Genomic DNA, 11,487 nt, shown 5'->3' with positions numbered 1-11,487 from the left:
TTTAAAAAACAACACGTGTAGGAAAATGCAAAACCAAATTTCTTTATTCAATGATGCTTTCGTGTCGGAACACAAGTTCTTCCTGGTTTCTAAAAACATCATGGCAGTGCTTGAATCTAAATACTGACCATAACAAAAACAAAACAAAACATGACTTGGCTCTGTGTCTGTGCTAATACTGTTTATAATGGGAACTTGGCAAAAGTAATGGCACAGGTTAACAAAGGAGGTGCAAAACTTCACAGCATCTCCTTTTCAGTTGTGTTTGGTGTGCAGCATCTCGGTAAGCAGAGAGTTGCAGGGCAAGTCTCCCAGAAGGTGGCGCTGGTACAGATACTCTTCAACTTGCAAGCTGATGCTGCGTACCTCTGGCAGCCGGAGCAGCAGCTGGCCGAATTTGTCTGAGTGTCCTGGATGAGACCGCTGGGTGTGCTCCATCAGGGCCCTGTTCACCCTCTCTTGAGTTTGCTCCACCTGCCTGCGGCTTTGCACAGACTTCACATCTAGAAGAACACAAAGAAGATACATGTATTATACACACAGTCCATGTAAACAGAAGCTTGTCATTATCATGGCCAGAAAAATGAATGAAGGTTGCAAATGTAATCAATGTTAAAACTAAATATGTTACTTCTGTAGAGATGCTACTGTTTACTCATTGAAAAGGAAAAGCTCACCGGGGTTGAACAGCACCAAATACTTGAGACAGACAAACTCATGCTTGTCTAACTGAAGTGACTTCAGTTTGGACACCAGGTCTTGGGTCCTTGATACCAGGCTATTCAGCATCACTCCGGCCTGAGTGACGATGTTCGCCACCTCAATCTGCACCAGAATGAGCGGTATTAATTACAAACAGTACAATCCAAAGACATTTTGAATTCAGTCTCTTGTGCAGAATGTGTTCAACTTTACCTGTTGTCCTGTGACCAGATATATGCAGCCCTCTTTACCGTAGGTCACCTGTCTGCAGAGGTGATCCAGGACCAGCAACTCACTCCAGCAGCTCTGCAGCAGCACCATCTGATCCTCCACCTAGGCAAATTATAAAAGGTTGGTCTGATGAAGCAGCAAATTAGAGGATACAACCTTTAACCCCAGTAAACATCCAACACAGAAAAGTGTAAATGGTATAGGTGTGTTCATATAGCTGTTTGCAAAAAGGATCAAGTAACACTGGACTCCATGACTACATGGTTCATTATTACCTTGAGCTCCTTGAAAAGCGCTGTGTTCCTGGCCCACTCCACCAGCCCAAACAGAGTCTGGTCAGCCATTTTGCACATGATGCTGAATGTATTTAGGCGATCGTGCTTTCCCCGGCTGGCCTGTTCTCTCTGCAGGCTGGCAAGGACCTTGGCGCACAGCTGGCTCTCATCCTGCTCCCCCTCCAGGAGTTGGCTTAGAAAACTGGCACCACCAGTGGCCGTTGGGGGGGTGTCTGAGGACTGGATGAGAGCTTGGTAGAGCGGGGTGGTTGCACTTGGTGTTGGGCAAGGGGATGATGCTGGTGTGCTTCTTGGTGTGACTGAATTGCTTGGGACTGGGTGCATTTGGTAGCTGGTAGCAGGAGCTGGGCTGTAGCTAAAATCCATTTCTCCTTTGTCATGGACAAATCCGGGAAATGTGCAGTGATAATGTCCAGGGCAGGGCAAAGATGGAGAAGTGAGCATCCTGTCTGTGTTCATCGTGCAGTCCAGAGGCATAGACGCTCCTGACTGCCCCATGCCGGGGGAATACATGTGGAGCTGATGAAAGGAATCAGAGGAAAGTGAAGCACTTGCGTCACTGCTCATTAGGTGAAGATCACTTGAAACTGTATGCTGGTTTGTTTGTGTGGTTTCCATCTTGTTCCTGTAGGGAGCAGTGTTAGCCTGGTGATACACCTTTTGCTGTTTCATCTGCCTGTCCCGGCGATACAGAGGGCCAAATTTATTCCTGCCACCTCTCATGCGATCTGCTCTCACAGCTGTTGACAGGACATGAGACAAATTGTTAAGGCTTCACAACATGATTTCAGATGAAGGCATTGGTGATTTCAACCATAAAGGTCTGTGTGTCCATTCAACTTTGACAAACTGATAATATCTGGGTCATTACAGGCAGTCCTACACTGGTTTATAACGTCTTAGATAAGTCATATGGGAGAGAAGACCATACATGTCAGTGGAACACCAGGCATGTCGCAATGAAGCACAATTATGTGTCCAAATGCGTGAGTGTATTTGTGTGGATGAGCAGGATGGGTGGGGGTACCTACCTTCTTTTTTCATGCCCACTGCCAAACACTTCTGAAAGCGGCAGAAAGGACAGCGTTTCCTCTGGGAGAGGTTCACGGGGCAGTTCTGCTGTTCTGCACAGGTGTAATTCTTGTTATTCTGCACTGAGCGTTTAAAGAAGCCCTGCAGGGAGAGAGAGAAAAAATAAGATATAATTTACTGCACATTACAAGACAATATGAATAATGAATCATACAGAGAAAAAAAACAAATTAATTCTCAAGATGACTATGGCCATTTGGTGTATACAACAACACCAATGGGCTGTATGGTGCAGTTAGTAAATACATGAGGTGTGCAAATCCTGTCTCTTACCTTGCAGCTTTCACAGGTGAGCAGGCCATAGTGATATCCTGACACTTTGTCTCCACAGACAGGACAGCTCTCTTCTGACTCTGGTCTACCATCCAGCTCTGGCTTTGACTCCTGAGCTGCAGGTGGACACCACAGTCATCATTAAATCAAATGTACAGTATGACACAACCAATGAAGCAGATCAATGTAGCAACGGACGGACTACTGTGTGTTACTGCTTTTGCTGGGAACAAAGACTATATACAAACAAAAAATACAACACCATACTTCAGTTTTGCACCAGCACAGATCATATTTCACATCAGCCATGAGAGGGAAAGTTCAATATAGCTGAACTGGTTGAGGAGATTGGACTGACATGTAAGTGTGTCATCTAATGAAGTTTATTGCTCAGCTGCCGAGAGAATGAGAGAATGAAACACCTTATCACTCTTCTTGATTTGCTTGACTGTGTTCGCGGATATGACCCTTACATAATTCACCAGATTTCACTGGTTATGACTCTCACAGGTACTAGTCTCCCAAATGGAAAACCATAGCACAGCATGGTAAATCATCTTAATTCTTGCTTCCTCTTCTTCTTTATTTTCATGCGAAGGAGACAAATGTCTTCTACTAGCCCTGAGTGGGCTTCGAATATGTGTTATGTAAATGTGTTGGTACTTACACACATATTTGATTTACATTTCCATATACTCTTCTACTTGACATGACATTTAAAATATAGACACAGTTATAACACTGTACGAGTACAAACAATATCTTCTTATGCCTAACCTTAAAAGATATTATCAAACAGTTGTGCACGTCCATTGAGCACTCACATGTTGAGGACCCCTCCAAACTCAACAGATCGTCTTGATAGCTGGCATGGTGGTGGACAAGAGGTTGGGGCAGCTGTGGGTGATAACCAGGTAGGTCCATTCTGGTTGGTGGGGACCTCAACTCCACAGTCAGTCCAGCCTGATCTTCATTGTCGCAGAGATCAGGAGACCAGACAGGCAGACACCGCAGGCAGGCCCAACAGCCCCAACAGCCCCAACAGCCCCGGTGGACTGATGGTTGTTTGAGGCCCACAGATGGACTTTGATCAATAGTGGGTGTCATAAAACCTCTCCTGACTGGCACTCCTACCCAGCCAGTCAGTCAGTCAGCAAGCCAGCCAACCAACCAGCCAGCCCCTCCATTGCAGACAGTCAGATAGCCACCTGCTGGATTCCTACTGTAGTGAAATCACTTCGCTATCATTGGGCCATCCTGGAGCACAACTGATAAGATAAGAGTCCACTGAAGATTAATCCCTGTCAAAACTAAAGCCAATCAAATTCCATGTTAGTTTATGCATTGTCATGATGTACTATGTGTCTCTGCAGTGTAAAAAAAAAAAAAAAAAACTCCACTATAAGCATGTTTTATCAGTGTGTCTGTGAAGATTTTCATTCATCCAGGTCCTATTATCTCATGAGAGCAAGAAGGACATGGAGGGAACTGAACTTTCTTGAGGTCTTGATGTTTCCCCTCAAATTCAGGAGGCTACTCCAATGAGAAGTAGTCTAAAAATGTTGATAGATTCTAAGTTTTTATGTGACACATAAAAATGAACATTATGAAATAGATTTACAAAAAAATAAACACACAGACTCCAGGATTCAATACTGGTGCTTTCATACTCCAAATGCAATACTGCAACGACTACATTATAAACTAGAATTTTTTTCCTTCCAGAAATTTTGAGAGAACCATGATAAACACCACTAACATCCTAGATGTTGCTAATAATTTGATTTAAAACACCTGTGTCAGTCTGCCTTCAGAGGTTGCCATGGGGATTTCCCCTAACGTCTTTACTGGTTGAGACTTTACTTCCCAAACTCAGGCTTACAATTTATATTATCCTAACTGCAATCACATAAAGTTATCTATGTGTGTGGTTGTCTGACTTTAGTTGGGTTGGTTTTCTACAGTAAATTTGGAAACCCTCACAAGCTAAAAAGAAGGAGGCACTTCTGCTTTTCTCCTGAAATCGGCTCAAAATGTTGTGTTGGAGTAACAGGGAAGCTGGCTGGGACTGACCTTACTCAGAGGGTCAGAATTCGGTAAGTCCCTCGGCTTTGTTGAGCACATTGTGAAAAAAACTGTAAGTTTGTCTACAACATTTTCCACTGAAATAGAGCAGTGGAAGTATAAAAGGTAAAAGAGATGTTGAGTATCACTACCTGTATTCTCAAGTAAAATACAACTAACTTGGTAAATATATCAAGCAAAGGGCAATGAAACCCCAAAACATTGCGTTAGTGCACTACAATATTAGTGTGAGCATATTGTGTCATAGCCTACTGGCAGTGCTTGGTGTGATAAGGTGCAATTCAAAAGCCCAATTGGCACAGGTAGCTCTAATGAAGCTCAAGGTGACGTCAAAGCGCAGTTCAAGGGTGGATGGTTATGGCACCTGCACATTAGCTTGTAAAAGGACTATGACACTCATCAATAAAATAGTCCTCTCTCTATTTTCAGCATCCTTTCTAGCTCCTGTAACATTCGCCCAAGCTTTAATATCCTGTTTACACAAATAAATAAATGACCCTGTGCTGTTTGGAGGTACAGTTTAGAGTTTACCCCCCTCAACAAAAATAGTTTGAGTTCATGCTTTGATGTTACTTGTGCTTAGTGTGACATCTACTGGCCAGAGTGGAAATTTGAGAATTGTCAGATGAAGTACACAGTTGCATTTTATATTAAGTATATCTTTTATGTAATTACCTTTAAAGCAATCTAGATATTCTTCCTGACTTTACACTCAAAAACTAATTGGACAAAGGCGAAGGTTTATTTTGTCTTGAGAATCTTTTAGACCACACATAAGGATAGGGAACCTAAATGATATATGTAATTGAGTGGATGACTGAAATTTGCTTTAAAGTTTTGTTTATAATTTAATGGGCTGCATTGAAGATGGATAAAATGTATGTTTAAGAATGCATACAGTAGCCTACAGAGTGAGCCAACCAAGGATTTACTCACTGTTAATGATCACTCACTGATTCATACTGGACAAAACACGTCCTTCCCTGAAAACCCCTTTTTGTGTCAAATAAATAAATAAAAGACTTTAAAACTTAAATCACTCACAAATCACAAATGAGACAAACAATGCATGCAATTCTTAATTGTGACCAGTAGATGACAGCAAACACATGTGATTCATGTTAGACTAAACCTGTTTTTACACCAGTAGGTGTAAATGCACCACAGGTCCGTTGCTATGATAGTTGTGGATTATCATACAGCTCACTCAACTTCTGTGAAAAGTCTCGCCCTCATGACTGAAAGGCAAAGATGAGTGCTTTCAGTGGTAGATATGATATTTGGACAACTGCAGTTGCTAAGAGAACCTACTCAGGATGGAACAATGTAGGCTGGTGTGGGTGTGAACACTAGTAGGACTGAGTGCAGAAAAACCCACAGAAGTCGGTGCACAAAACAGTGTCAAAACAGAAAGCCATAGCAACCCTGTCCGCAGCACACCGTGTGAAAGGGAAGGAAATTAAGCTCAAACTGATAGGCTATGGGGAGATACAGTAAAAATGAAACGTAAAACTAAGTTCTGGTGTCAACTTAGGTGCAGACATTTGAATGTTGCAGGTTTGATTCACATCATTTACCTCAGTATTTTACTTCTACTTCACTACAGGTTTACATTTAACAGTTGCTATTTAGTTACTTTTCAATGATTTTCCTGTATAATGAATGAATCATTATGAATTAAGCAGTATTTGGAAAAAAATTACATAAACTTCACGACTCATGTTATAGGCCTCATTGCTTTAGTCAATCTAAATGTGATATAGGCCTTGTTCACACTGCCATTCCAAATCGGATTTTTAGCATTTTAGCATATCCAGAGAGTTTGATTTTTTGGACAGTCTGAACAGCCAAAAACCACATGAGATCCGATTTTTATTGGTCTCAATAAACAGATCTGTTTCAATGTGAACAAGCGGTTTCTCAAATAGGATTTTGCAGTGTCCTATGTGTCACAAGAACCAAAACAACAATAACGATGGCATGTTTAACGACCAACACCGACAAATCATGCTCTATCTCCCAGGAAATGTGAGTGACACAATGTTCGTCAAACTTCCACAGCACATGATGACTCATCAGTTGCTGTTGCTTCCTTGCAGTTGACAGACTATTTTGAGCTGTGGCTCCACATGGCTTGGAACAGAAACAAACCCACTGTTGGTTTATTTCTTGGCGTAGCCTGTTACCATAGAAATCATTGTGGATAACACACGCAACATGGACACATGCAGACCTGATTACTTGCAGTAGCCTGTAATGTGGACTGTCAGTCAGTAAAATCGGATTCTGATCAGATTTGCAAAAGAATCACAGCAGGCTGCAGTCTGAACAAAGCCATGTGGCAGGAGAGGTTGCGGGCAAAGGGAGGGGACATACTGTGACCCCTGCACTGAGCACCCTGATAAACACCAGGGAGGCGGTGCCATTTGGATGGTTTGTAATTAGTTGTCTCTCCCAGTCCCCTCACAGATCCTGGAGCAGAATTCCCAGAGAGTAGGTCTAGCTACTGAAAAAAAACCTGGATGTTCTTCTGTTTATCCTAAATGTTAATTTGTGATCCAAATATTTCTCCACACTGATGACCTCTCATTTGGAATAAGCGACTTATATCGGCTATGTGACTTGATCTAAGAACATGTGATTTTTTAAAATGTGTCAGGATTGATTTTACATTCGTGGGTCCTGGGAGCTGATGCTACACTTTGGAGGAGAGCAAAGACGCTTAAACACCTTTCAGCTGAAGCAGTAAGTAGGCTACAAAATATTCTTTTTCAGTATACTCTACAGTACTTTAGTTGCACTGGTTATAACTTCCAAGTCAAATCTAAATGATACTTATATATTTTCAAATAGAACACTGAGCAACAGGCCACTGATTTGTTTTAGAAAAAAAAAGTTTGACATGGATTACTATTGTTTCTGTCAGTGATGAAAGTTAAGCGGGAGATTTTTGTGAAAGAAGGCGATGTTGACTTATTTGGGTTCATTCATTTATAGTATTGACCATGGTTATTGTGGTAGTGTGTGGAGCTGACCCGTCTGTTGACCGTGAGATGGAGGTGTGTTGATTCTGGCTGGTTTGTGTTGACTGTTGTCTCATCAGTGTTGACCTGCTAATAAATTCCAGCCAGGGGGAAATGTGTGTACTTTCACTTTGCAAGGAAACATCTGGCAGGCAGTCAAGGCCCACAACGCATTTTTCCATTTCCTATGAATGCAAAGTTTATATCTTTATGTCGATGTTTCTGAATGACAACCGCAAAATCAAAGTTTATCAGGTGATATATGATGTTACTGCTGGTATTTCTGATCATGTCCTCTCCTCCACCACCAGCGTGTCCTGAGAAGTTGAACAGATTAATGGAGAAGAGACTGACAATAGGTCTGACTCTGTTCCTAACACTTTGTCTGGACATACCAGAGGCTGCAGCGCGGAAGGAAGGAGCCAATGGAGAAAACACTCAGAAACGTTCATCCCGATCTTCAGACACAAAAGGAGGTCGTTGTTCCTACACCTTCATTGTTCCTCAGCAAAAGCTGACAGGGGCACTGTGTCTCAACACGCAGTCTGCCACTACAAACCACTCTGAGGTGGCAGTGCTGCGAGCAGAGCTAAAAAGACAGCAGGAACAGTTGGAGAGGCTCCGGGGCCAGCTGGATCAGGAGGGGGCCCTTGCCCTAGAGATAAGAGCCCTGCGCAAAGAGAGTAATGGTATGAATTCTCGCATTGCACAGCTCTATGCCCAGCTGCTACATGAAGTCATACACAAAAAAGACCAAGCTTTGGAGCAGCAAAGGGTGGAAAACCTCCTGCTAAACGCTACAACACAGGTGAGAAGAGAACTGTAGTCATTGTTGTTGTTTCATTATGTCAAATGATGCAAAGCTTGATCTTATGCTAATCATCATCATCAAACTCATCCTGTGTCTTCTATGGGTTGAACATCCCAGGCATTGCAGGTGTCTAATAATTACAGAGAGCTGGAAAAGAAATATGGAGCCCTCACATCCATGATGAGCTCCCAGAACCAGTTTATCGCTCGCCTGGAGAAGCAGTGCCAGTGCAAGGACTCCACCCACCAGTCCTCTCTGGTAGGGAACAAAAACCATGGTCTGCACGTTACAATTTTGTGCTGTATTTGTACAAAGGAACTGAGAAGGGTGTGCTGTTTTTGTGTTGGTCCGCACAGGTGATGACTGAACCAGCAAAAAACCACTCTAACGTGCATCCTAATTACAGCTCAGAAGCCAACCAAATGACCAATGATGTTCAAAGGGACCAAAGTGCTTCTCCACACCAGCAGGAAAAAACAGGGGGAGTTCGTTCCCTCCCCGTCACTACAGCTCACACTCCTACAGAGCCTCCTTTCATTAGTTTGCCTGTCACAAAGGCTCCAGGTACATCTATGCCAAACATGTCATTTAGCAGAAGTACTTGATCAGACTAACATGTGTGTGTATATGTGTGCCAATCTTCTGTCAGGGTTATTAAATAGCTTAGATAAGCAGCAGAAGCTGAGGGAGTCAGTGACCTGATGGTGGGAGCTCTGTCTCTCTGGGAATGCCTAAACAATGTCAAAACCAGCTAACAGCTCTTATCAGAACAGAGAGGGCTTTATAATGAAGACACAGTAAGCACACACGTATGAACCCCAGTATTTGTGAGTATTTTAAACGAAACTGCTGCTTCAAACCACAGCTGGGATGTCTGACGTGACCAAGTAGAGGATTTTAAGAGTCCCTTCAACAAGTAAGCAGAAAAAGAGTGTGACTCAACATTCCCCAAAGCTTTGATGAAAGACCACATTGCATGGCTCTTTCACACTTACGACATCGTGTTTATGTGAATGTGTACTACTGGGCGTTATCACTTAAGAGCTTCCTCTATGTATACATTTTCTATGTGCAGATTCCTGTGCTCGTCTTATCACTGTGACATGAGACACTGAACATGCGTTGGGAAAAAATGCCCTCCGTTATAAACAGATAAGTTGAAGCTGCAGTGATGATGAGATCTTCCTTGCCATAAAACAAACAAAATTCCAAAAAAACCAACAAAAAAAAAACATCCTCTTGCACTTTTAGACACTTTTTTTTAAACCCAAATTACCACAACTGGGTTAAAGTGTGTAACAATTTTGGCACAAAATAGATTATCAGAAAGAAAAATGACAGTTTGACATTAACAACAATATATTCAATACTATTTAACACATAATACTATGACTTGATAGTAGATAATAATATTATATTATCTCTATGTTTCCATGTTTCTATGTTTCTCACTCATATTTTCCAAGGCCCATGGCGGGACTGTCAGCATGTGTTGGAATCAGGTGAGACCGCCAGTGGGATCTACCTGCTCCGCCCGCAGAGTGCGAACCGCCTAATGCAGGCTTGGTGTGAGCAGACTAATGCTCATGGGGGCTGGACGGTCATCCAGAGAAGACAGGATGGGTCAGTCAACTTCTTCAGGACTTGGGAACAGTATAAGGTGATTTCATGCAGATTAATTTCACAGCAGTCTCATAGATATTTCAGTCTGGAGGGTAGACTGGTACAGAAACATCACAAACCTTATAAAAAATAGAACTATTAATGCAAATGAGCCAACTCTAACACCAAATGAATATTTTTTTTGTTTGCTTGTTGATCTCTTACAGCATGGCTTTGGGAATCTAGATGGAGAGTATTGGCTAGGCTTGGAGCATCTCTACTGGCTGACCAAACAGGCCCAATACAAGCTTCGGGTTGTCCTTGAGGACTGGCAGGGCCGACAGGCATTTGCTGAGTATGACAGCTTCCACCTGGAACCAGAGACTGACTGGTACCGACTGCGACTAGGACAATACCAGGGTACTGCAGGGGACTCCCTCTCTTGGCACAACAACAAGGCCTTCACCACTCTTGATCGAGACAAGGACAGCTACACAGGTTTGCTCTCCCCACTCCCTGCTGTTATTCAGCCCCCTGTTGACATAGTGACTTTTGCTCATAGTAACCTCTTCCATTCCTCTGTTGTGTCGTCAGGTAATTGTGCTCATTACCAGAAAGGAGGCTGGTGGTACCACATGTGTGCCCACTCCAATCTGAATGGCGTGTGGTATCGGGGTGGACACTATCGCAGCCGCTACCAAGATGGGGTCTACTGGGCAGAGTTCCACGGAGGGTCTTACTCTCTCAAACGAGTTTCCATGATGATCAAAACTACATAATATTTGCATAGTGGACAGACACGTAAGGAAACATGATATGGATGATTCTCAATGTGTGTGGAAGATGGAAAACAATGTGTATTTACACATGTAATAGTTGGAATTGTATGCGATTCCACTCGCTTCAATTGTCATAGTAGATGACTGCCACTGGCAGCTTTGAGTTCATGACAAATGTGCTAAAGGTGAGCTGCCAAGTGTAGCATTGTTTTTGAATATTGTGTATTAATATCCCTATGTGTGACATTACTGTATGGACATATACTGCACTGTGATTTGTGATTTATGTAAATGTAAATGAGAAGAGTTTTGAGTGGGTTGCTGTACATTTTACATGCTAAAATGTTGAAATAATGGCGTTTTGCATTCTTTCATCTACGGCTAAAGTGCTTAAGCAACTTCCTGTTCTTTTGTAGTGTACTGTGAGAGAGAGCGAGACACACGTGCAACAAGCCAACTGTCTAGCTGACCCATGAATATTCTGTTCCTGTTCAGACAATAAATGGCAACATACAAAGAAAAACAAGCCTCCCGCCCCTCATTGCGCCCAGCCCACATGATGCAGAGTTTAAGGATTGCCTGGACCTGCCAGT

At 42.7% G+C, this 11,487-nt stretch overlaps 2 protein-coding genes across 2 annotated transcripts; one reads left to right on the top strand and one right to left on the bottom strand.

The window, feature by feature from the left end:
- Positions 1 to 25: 25 nt before the first annotated feature.
- nr5a5 (nuclear receptor subfamily 5, group A, member 5) lies at positions 26 to 3,654 on the bottom strand. The gene is made up of 7 exons (XM_085783956.1): positions 3,419 to 3,654; positions 2,595 to 2,710; positions 2,261 to 2,402; positions 1,209 to 1,969; positions 916 to 1,035; positions 678 to 825; positions 26 to 503 (listed from the first exon to the last, which is right to left on the bottom strand). The coding sequence occupies exons 1-7, from the start codon at positions 3,516 to 3,518 to the stop codon at positions 256 to 258; spliced, it is 1,635 nt and encodes a 544-aa protein (XP_085640082.1). The 5' UTR covers positions 3,519 to 3,654; the 3' UTR covers positions 26 to 255.
- Positions 3,655 to 7,144: 3,490 nt separating this feature from the next.
- angptl6 (angiopoietin-like 6) lies at positions 7,145 to 11,401 on the top strand. Its single transcript, XM_085783957.1, has 7 exons — positions 7,145 to 7,424; positions 8,014 to 8,510; positions 8,631 to 8,771; positions 8,870 to 9,077; positions 9,980 to 10,173; positions 10,343 to 10,613; positions 10,710 to 11,401. The coding sequence occupies exons 2-7, from the start codon at positions 8,040 to 8,042 to the stop codon at positions 10,892 to 10,894; spliced, it is 1,470 nt and encodes a 489-aa protein (XP_085640083.1). The 5' UTR covers positions 7,145 to 7,424; positions 8,014 to 8,039; the 3' UTR covers positions 10,895 to 11,401.
- Positions 11,402 to 11,487: the final 86 nt, after the last annotated feature.

Source organism: Trachurus japonicus, chromosome 8, assembly GCF_045865225.1.
Source record: "Trachurus japonicus isolate A0001 chromosome 8, Traja_1.0".
NCBI classification, from domain to species: domain Eukaryota; kingdom Metazoa; phylum Chordata; class Actinopteri; order Carangiformes; family Carangidae; genus Trachurus; species Trachurus japonicus.
The sequence above is the reverse complement of the archived record's forward strand: the minus strand, read 5'-3'. Positions and strand labels throughout refer to the sequence as shown.